We start from the raw sequence: 20599 nt of genomic DNA, 5'->3' as shown, positions 1-20599 counted from the left end.
AGAAGCATTATGAATAGTGGAATGAATTCAGTAGAGTTCCTCACATTTAGTCTGTGCTTTTCTTTTGATTAGGGCTGTACAACAACCCGAAATGGACCCAAAGTTACATGTGCCAGCATTCTGACAAAGAGTGAAAAACACTGTTTGGCATTGATATGCATTTAGAATTACTAACAAGCAAGACTGCTAACAAAATATGAAAACACATAAGATATAATAAGAACACAGTTGGACTCATGCGGTGTATTAATAACGCGACACCTGGTTGTTTGCTAACTGGAGAATGTACACCAGGGGTCTCAAACATGCGGCCCGCGGGCCAAATGTGGCCCGCAGGACACTAGTTTGAGGCCCCCGCCTTGATATGAAAGTTTAATGTTAGTTTGATATGGATGCTGTATGGTATCATGTACCCAGAAAAAATTATTACGTTTGATTCATGTTCATGTTAAAGGTTAAATAACTGTTAATAGTTATCCTCCCTATCCGTGTGGAAGTGGTAAGTTTTTGGCTTTTTAAGTTTAAAGGAAATAACTTGAAGGCTAACGTTTAGGTCGCTTGCTCTCTAGTTTGCGAGTTAGCATGTGTCTCAAGACCCTGCAGTTGCGCAATATGTTGTAAATAAAAAGAGTATAAATGCGACTATAGTCGTGTTTTGTCATGTCTACAGGGCTCTAATAATGCTTTGTTCATTTTAATCTGAAAAAAATCATTTGTCTACCCACCAACTATATGTGGTTTCTTAAGTTTTTATTATTTGCCATTTTATTATTATTATTATATTTATTTATTTATTACTGATTGATTGATTTTCTTTATTCTTGATTTGTTTATTTATTTTTCATCTTATTTTGTGCAGAAAAACAAAAATGAAGATATTTGAGAACAGTGGAATGTTTTATCAGAGCTTTTATTGTGGAAAATCAGAACCAAAGCACTGAAAAAGTTTGTATATTTTTCCGTTTTTAATAAATGCATTTTTTTTTTTGGAAAACCTGGAAAACCAGTGGCCCCCAGGTAAATTGAGTTTGAGACCCCTGATGTACACAAACAACAAACTAACCCAGGTTCCACTGTACATAAAGTACTATAACAACTCTATGTATAATGTTTTTTAATTTTCTTATTTATCTGTGACACCAGTACTTAATAATTAATTTTAAAAAATGTTACCTCTGGGTTTCAATATTACTCATGGCGATGTGAAATATTATTATAATACAAAATAAACGTACATTATATTAATAGGCACGGCTTAATGAAACCAGAAATGTGTATATTTTAGCATTAAATTCTGTGTGCAGTATTTTCCATATTTGTGTTGTGACATGTTTCATATTGTACTTTTTGGAGCCACCTGCAACATAAGAAAATGTTTTACATTCAGATATGGAACACGGCCCACCGAGATGGGGCCTTGTCTAAAATGAAGGTGGTATGAACTTTAAGAGGGTAACCTACTGTACAAGTCTGTCTCGTCCAGGATCTCTGACTTGATGATTTCCTCGATAATGTCCTCCAGGGTGACAATACCCAGAACTTCGTAGAAAGGGTCTCCCTCACCCTCATTGTTGACCCTCTGAACTATGGCCAGATGGGATTTTCCTAGCAGATCATACATGCACACACAGACACACAAACACGAAGGCAAGTTACAAAGTTAGGGTCATACTGTGATAGTGGAATATAGGTCAAGCAGTGGGTGGTGGTGGTGGTGGTGGTGGTGGAGGTGGTGGTGTGCTGGGGGTTGGGGGAGGTTGGTGTACAAAAGAACAAACAGGCAGAATTTTAGTTTGAATTTTCTTAAATTTGTTCTTAGAAAGGTTCAGAGTGGGATTTAAAAATGTTCTTAAACTTAAACTTACTCAGCCTTGGCTTTGAATAGTCAGTTTTCAGTTTGAAACTACGACCACAACACTGCAATCTATTTGTGGCGGCGGTGCGTATGGAGGGTAATGACTTCATAATCCAATTTACATAACGGGGCCATGATATTTTGCATGTAATTGGTATGGATGAGGTAGGAGAAAAGAACGTGGGAGACAAAAAGTGAGTAAAAAAAAACCAATAAAAGCAAAACAAATATGTTTTCCTGCCATTTTTCAAAAAACTGATGTTTCAAGGCACTCAAATTATTGTGTTCTATAGCAATATAAAGATGGATCGTACCAAAAGAAAAATTAGACTCCGGTCCGTTATCAGAAAAAGGAGTTTGTTTCAACATTTTTCTGTTCTTTAGTAATCAGCAGTAGCACATAGGTAAGTTTCAGTATCAGTATCAGTATCAGTTCCCGATTAAAAAAGGGAGAAAAACAGCTTTTTGTGAAAAGATAAATTTCAAGCATAACTTGCATCATTACCGCTTTTTAACTGGAACGCAAAAAACGTAAAAGACATATAAATATATTGTTTGGATCAAGGGTTCAGGATTAGAAAAAAAATAAAAATGTAATTTTATTAAAATTTTATTTATTGCCGTTAGCGCGCAGACCTCACAGCTCGGAAACCAGGGTTCAATTCCACCCTCAGCCATCTCTGTGTGGAGTTTGCATGTTCGCCCCGTGCATGCGTGGGTTTTCCAAAAACATTCCAAAAACATGCTAGGTTAATTAATTAGCGACTCCAAATTGCCCATAGGTATGAATGTGAGTGTGAATGGTTGTTTGTCTATATGTGCCCTGTGATTGGCTGGCCACCAGTCCAGGGTGTACCCCGCCTCTCGCCCCAAAGACAGCTGGGATAGGCTCCAGCATCTCCCGCGACCCTCGTGAGGAAAAGCGGTAGAAAACGAATGAATGAATGAACTTTATTGGCACAATAAAGAGAGGAGGTGAGACGCTGCCTTCAGGTTTTTACATGTTTATGTCTTTGTTTTATTGAAAATGTTTTTTGTCAAGCATTTTTGCACATAATTATGTTCATAAAACATATCTTCTCAATGTCATTTATTTGTATTTTAGTTCATTAAGTCATTTTTATGCTCGAAAATGCTTAATTTAGGCACAAAGTAAGCAAAATGTGCATATTTTTTGACTAATATGCTGTATTAGTTGATGCACAATAGAGCATTATTTTTGATTTTCTGGTACAAACTCGCTTTTCTCGATGAGTACCGGTGTGCTGGACGATGACATCATCTACCCCACCAAATCAAACAGACTGCAGTTCTGTGGGAAACACTGTAATACCCACTCCATTGCTAGCGCTGAGGAGGCAAACAATTCCAACACCCCCCAAGTGAGATTCTGTCGAGGTTTGCGGACCAAGAGACAAGCATCAATAGTGAGTAAGTAGGTACCGTGCAGTGGAAAACCGGGCATAAGCAACAAGGGAACTGGTCCAAGTGATTTGAAAGAGCAGGCATAAACCCAGTTACAGTCAAAGATAGTCACACAGTCCTGAATTTCATCATTTAGCCCCCTTAGCCCCCCCTCCCTCCACATCTGTGTTCCCAGGACCCTCCTGTGCACCATCCGCAAAACAAGTGAAACAAACTGCCGTGTATGCAGTCGAGACTGTCAAGCAAAACGCTAAACAAATTCTTTGCCTTTTCTCAGCTTGTGATCATTTAAAAGGAATTTTCCACATGCCCGGGCTAATATTAGCCCCTTCAAAATGAACTTTCCATTCCGCCCCGGCGATATTCTCACCAAGCGAAGGAACAGAACAAGGCGAAGCCTCCGCTGTGTGATCAGATTGTCTCGGAATGGGTCGTTTGCATGCAGATACTTGGGTGTAAATAATGGAGGGTGTCAAATGTGCATGCACGTGTGTGTGTGTGTGTGTGTGAGTGTGTGTGTGTTTTCATTGAAACCGCAGGTACATTACTCAGAGGATGACATGACATTTTTGTCTAATGCAGCTTTGGTAGCGAGGGAGAGAGCGCGTCTGGGATCATCACTGAGCGTTTTATTGCACTGCAGCACTCGGCTCGCTCACAAACACCATGACAGCACACTAATGTAGCGAGCCTGGCACACTGAATGCCACAAAACCGTGGATGCAGTGCAGAGCTGCTTGGAATAAACACTCGGGTAATTAACATAGGAAGCCATTACAGAAGAGTCTAAAAAAAAACACATTTATTAAAAACTGAAAAATATACAAACTTTTTCAGTGCTTTGGTTCCGATTTTCTACAATAAAAGCTCTGATAAAACATTCCACTGTTCTCAAATATCTTCATTTTTATTTTTCTGCACAAAATAAGATGAAAAATAAATAAACAAATCAAGAATAAAGAAAATCAATCAATCAGTATAAATAAATATAATAATAATAATAATAAAAACTTAAGAAACCACATATAGTTGGTGGGTAGACAAATGATTTTTTTTCAGATTAAAATGAACAAAGCATTATTAGAGCCCTGTAGACATGACAAAACACGACTATAGTCACATTTATACTCTTTTTATTTACAACATATTGCGCAACTGCAGGGTCTTGAGACACATGCTAACTCGCAAACTAGAGAGCTAGCGACCTAAACGGTAGCCTTCAAGTTATTTCCTTTCAACTTAAATAGCCAAAAACTTACCACTTCCACACAGATAGGGAGGATAACTACGAACAGTTATTTAACCTTTAACATGAACATTAATCAAACGTAATAATTTTTTCTGCGTACATGATACCATACAGCATCCATATCAAACTTGCGCGGGCCGCACTAACATTAAACAAAATCAAGGTGGGGGCCTAAACAAGCATCGTGTTTGAGACCCCTGGTCTATAATATAAAAAAAAACAATGTGCTTACATAAGTTTTTGTAAGTAGTTAATATAAGTAGCATTCTATGTTTGTATTTCCATTGTGAGTTTAGTGTATTCGTGGTGACATCATCGCCATGGTCCCATGTTGAGATGCGCTTTTATAAAATATACATGAATTGAATGAGATCCAAAAAAACTGCGACCTTGGTTTATGCTTACAAATCTGGGCAGACTGACACCGACTGACAGCTACGTATAAATCCCTCGTAGAGTATCCCTCGGGTTTCTCCCTGTGGGATACAATAAATTAAATCTCTTTCAGCTTCTCCTGTTTCTGTCTGGCTCGGTCAGACAATAGCGCCACTCTAAAAGTGTAAACATGTTAGAAGACAATGCAAGCATCGCTAATACGCCGTGCCATCGCTGCTGCTCAAGAACTGGGTTATTAAAGGAGGGGCCGGGGGCAAAAGACTTGCAACATGACAACCAGCTGCAGTGAGAGTGTCTAGATTTATATAGATATAGATATAGATATAGTTTCAAACACACTCAAAAGAGAGTTTGCCCCCTTGGTTCATTTTCATATGGTAAAAAAAAAAAGCAAAAAAGAAACTGAAATACATCACAATGAATCACGTGGGATTTTCGCTTACTGGTCAGCGGCAGGCACAAGAATGTAAACAGGAAGAATGTTTGCTGAATGGAGCAGGGAGTGAAACGGTTTACCGAGACGATCTACTAAGACACAATATTGCAAATATCCAGCAAGGATGGAGAGAGAATATTATCCTCCTTCTACAGTAGCCCCTTCCAAGCGGTGCTTTAGAAATGATATTTACTGGACGCTTTCCTGTGACGTTGTTCTGTACGAACACGATTGACACTCCACCATTTCCAACACTTTAGCTTCCCACTGACAACCAGCGGTGTCCAAAGTGCAGCCTGGGGACCATTTGAGTATCACCGATCACATTAGACATAAAATAAAGTAACCCACAAATTGGGCAAATTGAGTAAAAAAAGCATAATGTAATGAGGAAAAGCTGAAATGTTGATATTAATAACAAATAATACCACAAATATTTGTCTTTAAATATTTGCATGATATAGTCTTTCAGACTTTTGAAAAAATTACAGGGACAACAATGCCAATTTGACGATTACATCATCTAATGTCAGGGCACGTACAGTATAGACCAGGGGTCAGCAACCTGCGGCTCCAGAGCCGCATGTGGCTCTTCAGACTCTTTATTGTGGCTCCCTTTGCGATGCTTGAATATTTTTAACACCCGAGTGGGGAAAATGCACGTCTTTTGTAATGAGTTTTAAAAAATCCAACTTTGTCTGAGACCATGAATGCATCCTGAGTGAGTTCTGACTGCTATCCAGTTCAGTACATGAAGAAAAACAAGTAATACTTACCTACAAATCTAAAAAATAAATTCGAGATAATTTAAAAACAGCGGCATGGGAACTTGTTTTTACGTTTACAGTAGTTTACACATACATTTATGTAAGTTTATCTCCAAAACTAGCAAGAGTACTCCAACTCGTCTTTTCTTATCTGAACTACTTTGATACCCCCAAATTCCCTCCAATGTTGTTTTAAACATACTATATGTTTTGCGGCTCCAGGCTATTTTTCTTCAGTGGGCATTGGGTAAAATGGCTCTTTTCATAGTAAAGGTTGCCGACCCCTGGTATAGACAAACAACCATTCACACTCACATTCATACCTAAAGGACAAATTTTGCATTTTTTTGGAATGTGGAAGGAAACGGAAATACCCGTAGAAAACTCCCACACACGGGGAGAACATGCAAACTCCACACAGAGACGGCAATAAGGTGTTCGAACTCAGATCATTCAGATATACTGACTATGTGCCCCCCACCCCACTAGACCACCAGGACTACACATGGATGTGAACATACTGGAGAAACTAATTATTTATCTGTACTGTACAGACTGGACTTGAAATTGAAAAAAAATGCAGGAAAATGGAGAGCATACAAGCGAGTACTATAAATTTGTACATGTTGGTAGGTCTGCGCTGTAATGAAAGCCTCTCGTGGCCCCAATGACACTTCCTGTCTTTGGGAAACCTGAAAAGTTGAAAAAAAAATTTTTTTTTTTTTTTGGCCCATGTCTCATTGCAAACGACTAAATTATGACATTTGCGACTTATATTATGATATTCACGTTAACATGTCGAAAATGTACTTAAATAGTGTTATGTGGTTGAAATACACACTAAAACACCATGCAGCAAATATGAACATCAATTAAAAAATATAAAGGCCACTGATTATTCTGAAGATATCAAATGTCCAACAATGAGCAATAATTAATCTTCTGTATGGACTTGTATGCATGACTAATGTCCTCATAAAAAAAGCTCCATCGGACCAAAACCCCACCTATGCATCCATACACCAAACCAACGTCTGAGAAACCTCCACTTGTGGCCTTCGGAGAATAAACCGTTTGCTCTTTTCCACCATTCCCAGTGTATTTCGGGAATGCAGCGTTGTCATATTTTTCCATAGCGTAATTCTTACCCTATAAATAGGCACATACGGCTTGGGGAGATCGGGCTGGAGTATGAGGGGTCAGTATCTGTTGAGGACACTCATCATTGACCCCCTCCTTGTCTCGCTCTCCCACTATGTTTCCAAATATTTGAGCACTGACATTTATAGAGCAATGTTAGGGCGATGGGAAAACATTGAAAATTATTTCTCCGACATCCATCTCCTGTGAAAGGAAAGGTTGCCGCCATTGTGGTCCAGTTTTCCAATTATGAAGGCAAATGATGATAGCAATACTCTCTGTTAATATATGTACATCACAACACAATTCTTTTGGAGACAATATATTATGAGCAGTGATTTTGTTTCCCAAACGTACTTTTTAATAAACTGTGCCAAAATTATTACCGTGTCTGTTTTCCATTGTAGTTATCCATCCATGGAAACTGATTACAATGCAAACTACAGAGCCAATTAGCACTTTTGAAACAAAGCTGCGATAGGAACAAGCCCCGGGCCCTGGGCGTCGTAGCGATGCTGGAGTTTTAGTCTTTTTTTTTTCCTCATTACAGACTTTGGAGAGCATTTGAAGCATTTGGCCTTAGAAACAGTGAGCCATCCCACACAATCGACGACGTGTTTGTTAACAAATGAGCTCAAGGAAGTCAAAAAAGGAAAAAGGAGTGCATGATTTGCTCAGCAAACCCACCTACAGCACAGTACGGGTAATGTCACCTTATTGGATTTTTTTTTTTTTTTAATCTGCATAATTTGTCATAACGATGTTTCTTTCATTCATCTGTGCAGTGTAAATCCATGCTTACGGTCCTAAATAATGAAAATGTAGGGCCAGCTCAGTAATGCTGAGTAGGAAGGAGCAAGGCAGAGTGAAGAGAATGCTGGAGTGTAGCCAGACAGAGACGAATTGATTAAGCAAACAAGGAATTGCAGGGGAGATGAATTGAACAACAACAGAAGCACAAACATCAAGGTCAGTTCAGCCTCATTTCCACCAAGCAGCCCAAAATTCTATTTTGCATTTTTGGCACCCTTCCATAGCATCATTGCATAGGTAAGGAAGAGATAGGAGGGCCCTTGACTCTCCCTTCAACGGTCAACAGAAAATCATAGATGACGTTTGTAAGTAGCACTACGTGGAATTAGGATGTATGTTATTTACCTTAAAAACACTACCGTCACCATCTTGCTTTACACCTCACAGGGAAAAGCAGATACAAGCCAGATGAGATCGGCTGTTCCAAAAAATGCAACAATCTGAAGCATAAGAAACACTGATCAGAAGTCTCTGCTTTTTTATTGATCATAACTGAAAGATAACCTGCAGTGGAGTCAAACAAAGTTACCAAAAAGTGAGAAACACGATTGAATTTATAAAACAATAGCAAAATATTAATGTGTAATACCATGTGGTTCTCTCCATCGGTGATGCCTCACCGCAGTCTTTGTCGACAAGTCTTCAATAAAGGTGTAAGTGATTTTTTTTAATGTTCATGTATCTCATTTATTCATCATTTATATGCATTTCAAACTGTTTTCTGCATGTCTTGCAGAAAAGCTTGGTTCGATTCCACCCTCGGACATCTCTGTGTGGAGTTTGCATGTTCTCCCCGTGCATGCATGGGTTTTCTCCGGGTACTCCGGTTTCCTCCCACATTCCAAAAACATGCTAGGTTAATTAGCCACTCCAAATTGTCCATAGGTATGAATGTGAGTGTGAATGGTTGTTTGTCTATATGTGCCCTGTGATAGGCTGGCCACCAGTCCAGGGTGTACCCCGCCTCTGCTGGGATAGGGCCACCATCAAGGCACCACCTTTTAGGGTACCACCGTTTTGGGGTTATGTTTGTAGAGTCGCTTGCAACTTCCCAAGTTGCCGGTTGTTTTTCAGAGAGGTAGTCGCTTGTTTCTCTTGCGAGACCCGCCAACATGTCTCCATGTCTCCATCAGATTGAATGCATCCCATAATCAGTTCCCAGTTCCACATGTCCAAAAGGAGTAGGAAGAAGCAAAGCTTATTAAATCCTACCCCTCCATCTGGTACTTTTACAATCAGTAACTGTTACATTTGTTCACTTCCTGCTTTCCATAATACAGTTTAAGTTTTTTTTTTGTTTTTTTTTAATGCACCTCGTACCAAAGTACTCGGTGATATGAGCATCCAATGCCATAATGGGTACCATAGTAAGTGTCAATATAGTGATATATATATAGCACATCATGACTGGTTCAAGACTCTTCATCCTTGTATTTAGCAAACATCAACTGCTTGTATTGGGGAGGCCTTGGTCACAAGATCACTCGGCTGCAACGTACACAGCTACACACACACACACACACACACACACACAGGCACGCACAATACTGGAAAAACATTGTTATTCATTCAGAGAAGCAGCATGCTGTCGTAGCTGGTTGCGTTTGTTGTTGAAATGTCCCCTGGGTGGAGATTCCTCCGAGCCTCAGTCATAAGTAGATGCATCAATGGGAAACCAGTGGGAGCAAATGAATGAGCGTGCGGTCAGGTGCTGCTCCATTATGTAAGATTTGCAACTGATGAATGATCAGATTGCTGAGTGCCAAATAAGCCCCTCGACCTGCCCACACGCACACGCTAAACTTGAAATTATTATTAGTTATTCTAAATTATTTGTACAAATTACTGTTTACGCTGTACATTGTTCATATTTCATGTCGTCTATTTATTCTCCACGTTATTATTTATTATTATACGGGAGCCAGGAAATGACATTTCATTGGCAATTTCACTGCTGTGTTATTGTGCAATGACAATAAAGAAAGTCTAAGACACAATACCAACAATTTGCACATCACTATCTGAGTTTATGGTTCACTTCTGGGTCCTGTAATTGAAATGAGTATATGTATTTTCCCACCTATAACTCGCGAAAAAGAGAAGAAATATATGTACAAGTCACACTGGACCATAAGTCGCATTTATTTATAAAAAAAAAAAAAAATGAAGACCGAGAAAAGACATTTAATTCAAAAGGTGAGTTATTTGATGACACAAAAGCAACCGGAACAAAAGTCTGAATTGATGTATGGTATGTTAACTTACCACATTACCAGTTATTCAGCTACGCAATAGCATGCATAATGTATCTGTGAGGCTGAATACGCGGAATTACCATAACAAGCCAGCGAGTCCAACAAGCGAGTTACCGATACTGTATAAACAAGTTCACCAAGCTCCGGATCGCTGAATCCAATGAACTCATCATCCACGGTGTTGCTAGCCGGGAGCGCCCTGCCGTGGCTAACCCTAACCCACGGTAATGTTAACACCCTGGACTGGTGGCCAGCCAATCCCAGGGCACATATAGACAAACAACCATTCACACTCACATTCATACCTATGGACAATTTGGAGTGGCTAATTAACCTAGCATGTTTTTGGAATGTGGGAGGAAACCGGAGTCCCCGGAAAAAAACCCACGCATGCACGGGGAGAACATGCAAACTCTACACAGAGATGGCCGAGAGTGGAATTGAACCCCGGTCTCCTAGCTGTGAGGTCTGCGCGCTAACCACTCGACCGCCGTGCCGCCCCAAATCCACAACAACGACAAACAAAAAGAATAAATTAACATTTACGGTTACTTTTGCCTTCATCGAAGACATGATTCTTGACGTGACTGTTCCCAAAGACACAATGCGGCAGAGAGACATCACACAGACGCCACCTTCCTGTTTTGCTATGAGTTGTTTCTTGAGTTCCATAGTGTTTCTCACCTCAGTAACCCGAAATAAAGCCAAAGGAAGATGCAAGTGCCAGCATTTTGATAAAGACAATGAGAAACACTATCTGAAGTACCACTGTATATATTTTTTATATGTAGGCTAAACCTGAATATAAAGTTACAGGACCAGCCAAATTATGGAAACTGTGTTTTTATATATATATATATAAACAGACGGTAGAATTATTCACATAATACAAAATAAGCACTAGGCCTGGGAAACATTTGTTAAATAACAAATGAAACGCATGATAATACACCTATTTGGCACAGTGCACACAGAGCTTTAAAACTCATAATTAACACCTGAATAAAAAACAATTAGCCAAGGGGAAATCCTTAAAGCTAGAATGAGCTAAGTATTTCATAAAATCTGCCATGCTTTGTACAGTGAGCTTTGTAAATGTGGAGTTTCAGGGAACATATAGAACCACTTTTAACTTAGCGGGTTAAGAATTAGAACATAGTTTGGGGAACAAGATGGTCCCGGGATCAACTGCAACTGGTCAACAGAGCAAAACAAAATCCTTACAAAATCCCATATTCCATTTTATTTTGGGTGAAAAGAAAGAAAAGAAAAGTAAATAGCCGGACAAGATTATGACCAAAAAAAAGAAATCTATCAAATTATGTCAACACAGATTGAGACACGATGGCATCAGAGGAATGGCCCCGAGTCATCATAATGGCACCCCCTGTCTGTTTGTTATCCTCCATGAACCAGGAAGTAGCCTGCAAACTAACAGATGGTCAAACAAACCCAAATACACTCCACAATTGTTTTTTTTTTTTAAATCTTGGCAGAGGTCTGCGCTCTATTGAGGGATGTTGTACTTCCTTGCGGTCGGCAGGATCAGAAGAGTGATACGTTCTTTCACATCTCCAAGAGCGTCTAATAAGACCAGAAAAAAGTTGCTAGATTTGTCACTAGTTGCTTTGTTGCGTTTAGTAAGTCAAGATTTATTATTCTCTTTGAGGTGCGCTACGAAGCAGAGTTACCGACAAGCTACAGAAACAGTGTAAAACGTAGCGCCAAATGCATCTTTTCATTTCATGGCACCAAGACACGAATAAGGGACTGGATGGGGAAAAACCGCATGAGCTTCCAGCTGGTCTACAGCTACCAACAACTGCTGAAACACTTAACGCCATAACAGAAGTATGACGCTACATTTGATACATGGGTCGGTCGTGGGGATGTCCCGATCAGAGCTTCGGGATCGGAATCAGCGGTCGATACGCTGTATTGTTGAAGATCAACAAGATCGGATGATATCGGTTTCTGCCACAAGATCGGGACGATCCGGTTGCCATATCGCGTTCGTAACAAAGGGCTACACAGCAACATGCTAGGCACGGTAATGAGCCTCAAAGATGGTTGCCACCCGCATGGAGAAGAAAACGCAACACCACCATGCAGACATGACGTCGTGGGGAAGCTAGTTTCAATTTGGACATTGGATATTAGGCTCCGTATGTACAGCGATACACTGTGCCTGGACTACTGGAACCGCTGGTTAATACAACATTCATTCATTCATTTTATAACGCTTTTTCCTCACAAGTGTCGCGGAGGGTGCTGGAGCCTATCCCAGCTGTCTTCGGGCGAGAGGCGGGGTACACCCTGGACTGGTGGCCAGCCAATCATAGGGCACATATAGACAAACAACCATTCACACTCACATTCATACCTATGGACAATTTGGAGTCGTTAATACAACAACGACTGTCAATAAATTAGTATTACGTTATAAAAAAAACATTCTAAATCACAACACAAATTAATTTATAATTTAATTTATATAAGTATTTTGCAAGGCTATTTTTTCAAATTTTATCTTTTATTGAATAAGGGACCTGATTCACAGACGTTTGTTACGTTTGTATAATAAAAAAATACATTTCTGCAATACTTTTTGATGCTTTTCAAATCCGTTTTCATAACTATATTCAGTTCTACAAATTCATGTTCGGGACATCCCTAGTTGGTAGGAAGGAACCAAAATATATGTTAGCATGTGGGATTCTACTAAAGTGCAAAAATATTGCAGTATTTTTACCATGAGTACAGTTTTCATTCATTCATTCATTTTATAACGCTTTTCCTCACAAGGGTCGCGGGGGTGCTGGAGCCTATCCCAGCTGTCTTCGGGCGAGGGGCGGGGTACACCCTGGACTGGTGGCCAGCCAATCACAGGGCACATATAGACAAACAACCATTCACACTCACATTCATACCTATGGACAATTTGGAGTGGCTAATTAACCTAGCATGTTTTTGGAATGTGGGAGGAAACCGGAGTACCCGGAGAAAACCCATGCATGCACGGGGAGAACATGCAAACTCCACACAGAGATGCCCGAGAGTGGAATTGAACCCTGGTCTCCGAGCTGTGAGGTCTGCGCACTAACCACTAGACCACCGTGCCGCCCGAGTACAGTTTTCTTCTAACAAAAACGTTATAAGGCCCATTTGCGTCAATGAATCAGTGACTATTTTTTTAGAAGGCTTGTATTGTCTTGGCTTGTTTTATTCTATTAATAAGTGAGAGTTATATTTTGCTGTTGGGATGAAACACTGCAAGTCTCACTGAAGACTGAAGAAAAATAGCCACCATCAACTGATTGCAAGCGCTAGTGTCTTTTGGGCTTGAGAGAGAACCCCGTCTGAGGCTCTGGTCTTGCCAGTAAACGGAGAGACGGACAGTGTGCCCGGTGTTATCAATGAAGCAAGCCTCTTGGCGCTCCGAAAAGTCTGGCTTTGGAACGCATCCATGGCAGGGCATTAGGCCTGGAGGTTTGTGTCGTTTGTAATTTATAACACTAGGGGAAATGGGCAAGAGGACAATATGGAGAGAAGAGGGAGAGAGGGAATGTGGAAGGAGGGGGATGGGACTCGCTGGACTAGCAAGGGGCTGTGTGCTGCACTGGATGGCTTTCGGCCCCGTCTTCAAGACTTACACTGATTTTCTGTTCAAAGTTAGACACTCATTTAGATAATAGAGGCATGGAAAGCTAAGACTTAATTTAAAAAAAGCTTAATGTTTTAGCAGCAGGTGCTTGAGGATACTTGAGGTTTAATACAATGTAGAACCTGCCGGTGAACCAATGGTTAAGCCAAGTACAGTACTAAGCAAAAGTCACCTTTATCTTTTGTTTGTTTTTTTGACATAAAAAAACTCAAAAACAGCCTACTTTAATCAATCCCAAATTATGTTACTGCACCGTGCGATCCATTACAGTATCTGGTCAACAAAGATCTCCTTAAGGAAGGAGACAACATAATTCTGCTTCAGCGGGACTCCGACTTTGACGTTCCAGTTCCACAGTACAAGTCCTTCCGGATAAGCTACTATTGCCCCCACTTCACCAAACATGCATATGTGAGCAGAAACCCACGCAAGCTCCAGGAGAACATGAAAAACCAGAACCATTACACTGCAACCGTGGAATTTTCCCTCCATCCATTTTTTCTTCTATTTTGCTTATCCTTGCAAGGGTCGCAGGGGTATGCTGGAGCCTATCCCAGCTGTCTTCTACACCCTGGCCAATCACAGGGCACATATACACAAACAACCATTCACACTCACATTCATACCTATGGACAATTTGGAGTGGCTAATTAACCTAGCATGTTTTTGGAATGTGGGAGGAAACCGGACTAAAACCCACGCATGCACGGGGAGAACGTGCAAACTCCACACAGAGATGCCCAAGCGCAGAATCAAAACCAGGTCTTCCCCATCTCCTGATTGTGTGGCCAATATGCTAACCACTCGGTCACCATGCAGCCCTGGAATTTTCCCATTGTGGGTCCATGTTTTCCCATACATTCCACAAATACATTTGGACTGCACACTTACAGACTTATAGACAGTATAGACTCACAGCTGTTTGGGCTCACTCAGAAGCACATACACTGTCTGTCTGAACACAAGGCATGCTAGAGAATAAGAAGATGTAGCAAGTGGGCTTTGTGTTAACAACTTAGTGAACTCTTAGACAATCTTTTTTTTTTAAAAAGCAACTACAGCAACTAATCTAACAAATAAATCTCGTAGGTGTGACAAGGTTTTTTTGTGACTGAATTTCTCGTTTCGAGAAAAGCTGCATCGCAGGGGCGGGCAGCCGGAAGACAATTATACTGAACTGTGGCCTCGCTTCTATGAATTATGATACAGTAATATGGAAGTGGCAGTGGGCAAGGCATTACAGAAAGTGCACATTAAGTGCTTTATGTACACCTTCCAATCCAACCGATCCAATGTTGGTGTTCATAGCGTCAGTGAATGTCGTGTGGCTGTTTTGAGTTGAACAGCTATTGACTTGTTGATGTCCAAGCAGACGCTGTAATAATTCTACATTTGATCAACTTTACTGAAATATTTGTCAGATCAGCACTTGTCTGTATGGCGCAGGGGGGCCAATATCTTTTACATAAGTCTTTTTTTTTTTTTTACACAAGTCAATTTACATATGTAAACATTTCAAAATGCACCTAAACACCACCGAGTCGTTACGAATGAACTGATGAAACCTGCTCGGATGAGAGGTGAAACATCTTCTACGACAACCTGAACAGTACAGTTGCGATGGATTCAATGCCCTGGATGAATGAGAATATTCATACAATTATTCCTCATTTATCGCAGTTAATTGGTTCCAGACCTGGCTGGGATGAGTGAATATCCATGAAGTAGGATTAACTCATGGGATATGATACAGAAACCCCATAATTAGAGCCCTCTAGACAAGAAACAACAACCCATAGTCACCATTATACTCATATTACCTCATATTACCTCAGGGGTGCTGGAGCCTATCCCAGCTGTCTACGGGCGAGAGGCGGGGTGCACCCTGGACTGGTGGCCAGCCAATCACAGGGCACATATAGACAAACAACTATTTGCCAATTAACCTAGCATGCATGTTTTGGGAATGTGGATGGAAGCCAAAATACCTGGGAAAAACCCACACATGCAAACTTCACACAAAGATGGCTGAGCGTGGAATCGAACTTTGGGTCTCCAAGCTGTATGCAACCCATATAGCAGACATAATAAGCCATAATAAAACATATTAACTTGTTGGTATTATTTAACTTAGGTCTGCCACAATAATCAATCAATCAATCAATCAAAAAGAATCAATCAGTGGAACGATGAAGAAAATCAAACTTGACGGGTTTGTTTTCCTCCTCTCTCCCTCTCTCTCTACCAAAAGGCTTGATGTAAAGAGAGTTCTTAAACTCTCTTTTAGTTAAGGTAATATTATTATAGGTATTATTATGTCATCATTTCATTTCCAGGAGATCATAGCTAGGTAATACAGGATTCATACAAGGTGATAGAGGAGGATAACATGACATGACAATCTTTCCAAATGTTTTCCGGGATGTGTCATCCGCTGTGTGCACTCACAGCGACCAAGACCAAGACCAAGACCACAAATCTTTGTCAGTTCATAAAATCACATTCTTCTTTTTTTGTTATACTTTTAATTTTGATTCATGTAAAGAAAGCACATGGCTTTTGTTCGGCCAACAGCTTGTTATGAAGAACATTTGCAGTGTGTCCAAATTTTTTTGAAAGTTTCTTCATGACAGAAGCACTAATAAATATGACTATTTACCCAATGCCTCATTAACTATACAAAGTGCCTACCGGCTTGGTGGTTTTGTGTACATGGGATGAGATGGTGGGGAGGGGTGATATATGTTGAGAACAGTCATAATGCCCGATCAGACTGGCTTCGGGAATGCACTGCGCCTTGATTCACACTCCTCCTGGTTGTACTAATCTGGTCTTAAAAAGCCCATTCCATTTTGAACCAGAATCTGAAGAATGTAGGCTAATTCAATAGCCGGCCTTTTAACCCAACAAACTTGGTCCAGGAAGCCCGAAAGGTCAAAGCAGACACTCAAATGCCCCAATGTCAAGCACACCGCTTTTTTTTCTGTGCATTCTCCCACCCGTCTCAATTTGTCTTCGTCTCTTACGTTGCTTTTTAAACGAGGTCTAAGAGCTGATATCTAAGAGCTGCTAAGTGAAGAATTCTACAACTACTGACCTGGTGACCGCCAACAAACGTCCACATTAAAATGACAGCAGTCATGACATGACACACCGCTTTTTCCTCACGAGGGTCGCGGGGGTGCTGGAGCCTATCCCAGCTGTCTTCAGGCGAGAGGCGGGGTGCACCCTGGACTGGTGGCCAGCCAATCACAGGGCACATATAGACAAACAACCATTCACACTCACATTCATACCTATGGACAATTTGGAGTGGCTAATTAACCTAGCATGTTTTTGGAATGCGGGAGGAAACCGGAGTACCCGGAGAAAACCCACGCACACAGAGATGGCCGAGGGTGGAATTGAACCCTGGTCTCCTAGCTGTGAGGTCTGTGCGCTAACCACTCGTCCGCCGTGCCGCCGCTTGTCATGACAATGAATATATCAATGAATGACAAAATAAATCAAAACAAACTTGATAATTTTGCCGTCCTCTATTGCAGAATGAACGGAGTGAGTGAACCCTCCAGTCAATAATTCAGTCTCTTTGTCCCAGTGGGGAGAGGCGGGGCACTTGCCAGTGCACATACAGAGCGCTGCAGGTGAGCATCGTGAAAGGGGTACCAGCAACAGTCATGACCCACGGACTACAGCGATTTGAAGCCATAGACTCTTTGTCTGGGTGGGAGGAGGCGGGGCGCGGTCACAAATCTGAAGAATTTATCTCACACGATCTGCTGTCAATAATGTAACTTGATTGACCTGCTAGAGAAACCGCCTGCACCGTGCAGACCACGTGTGTCAAACTTGTGGCCCGAGGGCTAGATGTGGCCCACTACGTAGTTTTATTTGGCCCGCCTGGGAATAATGTGTGTCGATAATGCACTTCACCTGTTTCATTCTAAATTGATTTGCTCTTGAATGTCCGCTCGTCACCTTGACATTCTCACATCATATACTGAATACTGACAGTTCCAAGTGGCCCTCTGAGGGCAGCCATAAATGTGATGATGTGTCAATTAACAAAAACGAGTTTGACACCTCTGGTGTAAACTGTGAAAGTCCCCTTTTAATATACAATAATATATAATAATACATAATAATATATAATGGGCGGCACGGCGGTCGAGTGGTTAGTACGCAGACCTCACCCTGCATCCCGAAAACCCACACAGGATTTCCCCCAACCTGGTCTTTGACAGCCAAATCTGGTTCTTTGGACATGGAATGCCACTTTTCCGTAAGGGAAGGAGTCATTCTGACTACACATAGTCGGATTCACCTCAGCCCAGTTTGGGTTCTGGAACCAAAACCCTCAGGACCTTGTTCTATTCTGGAAGTTGCTACAGGGGAGAGACGGCGAGCTGGTGTGGGCTTATTAATATCCCACTCGGCGAGCCATATTTCAGCACTATTAACTTATTAAATAATAATAAATGAATGAATTCAGAATTAATTATATCATAATCTGGTTTTATTTAAATGATAATAAATTTGTTAATTCACGATAAATTATATCATAATCAGTTTTTTATGATAATAAATTAATGCATTCACAATAAACTACATCATGTGTTGTTATTCTTGCTTATTCATTACATTATACAAATCATATGATTGTGTTTTTTTCCAAAATGTCATAATTCTCCTCTTGTTGTAATAAAATAAATTATAGGGTAACAGATTGTTTACTGTGTATGATGTATGATTTTAGCTGTTTGAAAATATACCAGAGCCATGAATTTGAATATTTACAATTTTAGTAATATGTGTTCAATATTACCAGCATTGCGTATTGTCAGTTCTTACACTATGGTTAGTAAATATATCTCCAAATATATCTCAAATTCAAAATAAGGGTTTATAATTCCAATAACAATAAACAAAACAATGTGCAGACATAAATGACATGATGTCATGTCAAGAAGAAGATATTTCATATATACTACGAATCAAGCTCAGCTTTATTCTGATAATATTAATATTAAGAAAACTTTATTAACATAACAAATTTGAAGACGCAAGTCAGCTGTCGGATTGGTAGTGAGTTCCAGCGTTTGGGGGCGGAGCGCCACCCCCGTGGTGCTGAGTCGAACAGAGGGCACGGTGAGGTGAACGGAGAAGGATCTGAGGGAGCAAGATGGAGTTCAAACGTAATGTGGAGGAGGTCAGTCAAATGAGGAGGTACTGAGGTTGCATCAAGCCTTGAAGGCATGGAGAAGTACTGTATGCTGTATTCTCTGTTTGTTTATGTATTATATTCTCTGAATATATTGGGTAGTACAAATGTAAAGGCGTGTTATTCCATGTCAAGGGGCTCTAAAAAGTAATGTGACTGACATTCACATCATAATAATATTTTTTGTACATGTATTTAATTTAATGTAATTAAAAAATGTCTGTATAAGTACGATGACGGAAGCTTTCATGACGACAACAGTTCAATAAGAGGTCCACCACGAATGGACTCCGGCTTTGGGGTTCCGCCGCACTGGCAGAAGAATTTGCGGTGCCGGTGATTTCAAAAGGAATGTCCCGCATCAGGAAAGATTAGTTGGTTTCACCAACACGATGCCGGTGGAACATGACCAGCACAGTTATTACATAATAAGTACCAAAGGTGATCAGGCAAACACTCACACTTCCTGTAACACGCCCGGCAAACAATTCAAGAAGTGTTAGAATCCGTGCACACAGTTCCTGTTAGTATTTCAGCGTGGTCAACAGGGGAAAGTGTGTTGAATCTCAACTAAGCATAGATTGGCCTATATTACAGCAATCAGGGATCTAGATCAAGACGTGCCGGGGCTCATGTTGGCTCTTACTCCCAAACAGTGCAGTGAGGGCTATGCAACACCGCCTGCTCTTAAACAGGGAAGCGAAGGTAAGGAAGTGGATTTGGAGGAAATCAGAGAGTGCATACCTCTACTACGACACCAAAAATCCAGCCTCAGTCCATCAGCCAGTTATTCATGCATGCATTCATTTTGAGCGAGGGAGCCTAACCCAAGCTGACATTGTGCGAAAGACACTACATCGGGGGGTCTCAAACTCAATTTACCTGGGGGCCACCGGAGCTAGGTTCTGGGTGAAGCCCAGAAAAAAATGCATTTATTAAAAACTGGAAAAAAATCAATAAAAAAAAAAATATCTTCAATGCTTTTGCTTCTGCTATACCCTACACTTTTTCAGTACTTTGGTTCCGGTTTTCCACACCAAAATATCTGATAAAACATTCCACTGTTCTCAAATATCTTAATTTTTATTTTTCTATACACAAAATAAGATTTAAAAAAAATAAATAAACAAATTAAGAATAAAGACAATAAATCAGGGGTCTCAAACTCAATTTACCTGGGGGCCACTGGAGCTAGGGTCTGGGCAAGGCGAGGCCGCATCAGGTTTTCCAAAAAAAAAAAAAAAAACGCATTTATTAAAAACAGAAAAATATACAAACTTTTTCAGTGCTTTGGTTCCGATTTTCTACAATAAAAGCTCTGATAAAACATTCCACTGTTCTGCACAAAATAAGATGAAAAATAAATAAACAAATCAAG

General features: G+C 40.5%; 1 protein-coding gene across 1 annotated transcript in view; it reads right to left on the bottom strand.

Moving 5' to 3' along the window:
* cnnm2b (cyclin and CBS domain divalent metal cation transport mediator 2b) overlaps positions 1–20599 on the bottom strand; it is a 39256-nt gene that overhangs the window by 12678 nt on the left and 5979 nt on the right. Inside the window, exon 2 of the mRNA XM_058091696.2 lies at positions 1462–1605. Coding sequence (XP_057947679.2) covers positions 1462–1605 — 144 coding nt within the window. The remainder of the gene's footprint in view (positions 1–1461; positions 1606–20599) is intronic.

This window comes from Doryrhamphus excisus, linkage group LG9 (genome assembly GCF_037039965.1).
Source record: "Doryrhamphus excisus strain RoL-2023G ecotype Guam linkage group LG9, RoL_Dexc_Guam_v1.1, whole genome shotgun sequence".
NCBI classification, from domain to species: Eukaryota; Metazoa; Chordata; class Actinopteri; order Syngnathiformes; family Syngnathidae; genus Doryrhamphus; species Doryrhamphus excisus.
This window is presented reverse-complemented; position numbering and strand designations above follow the sequence as displayed.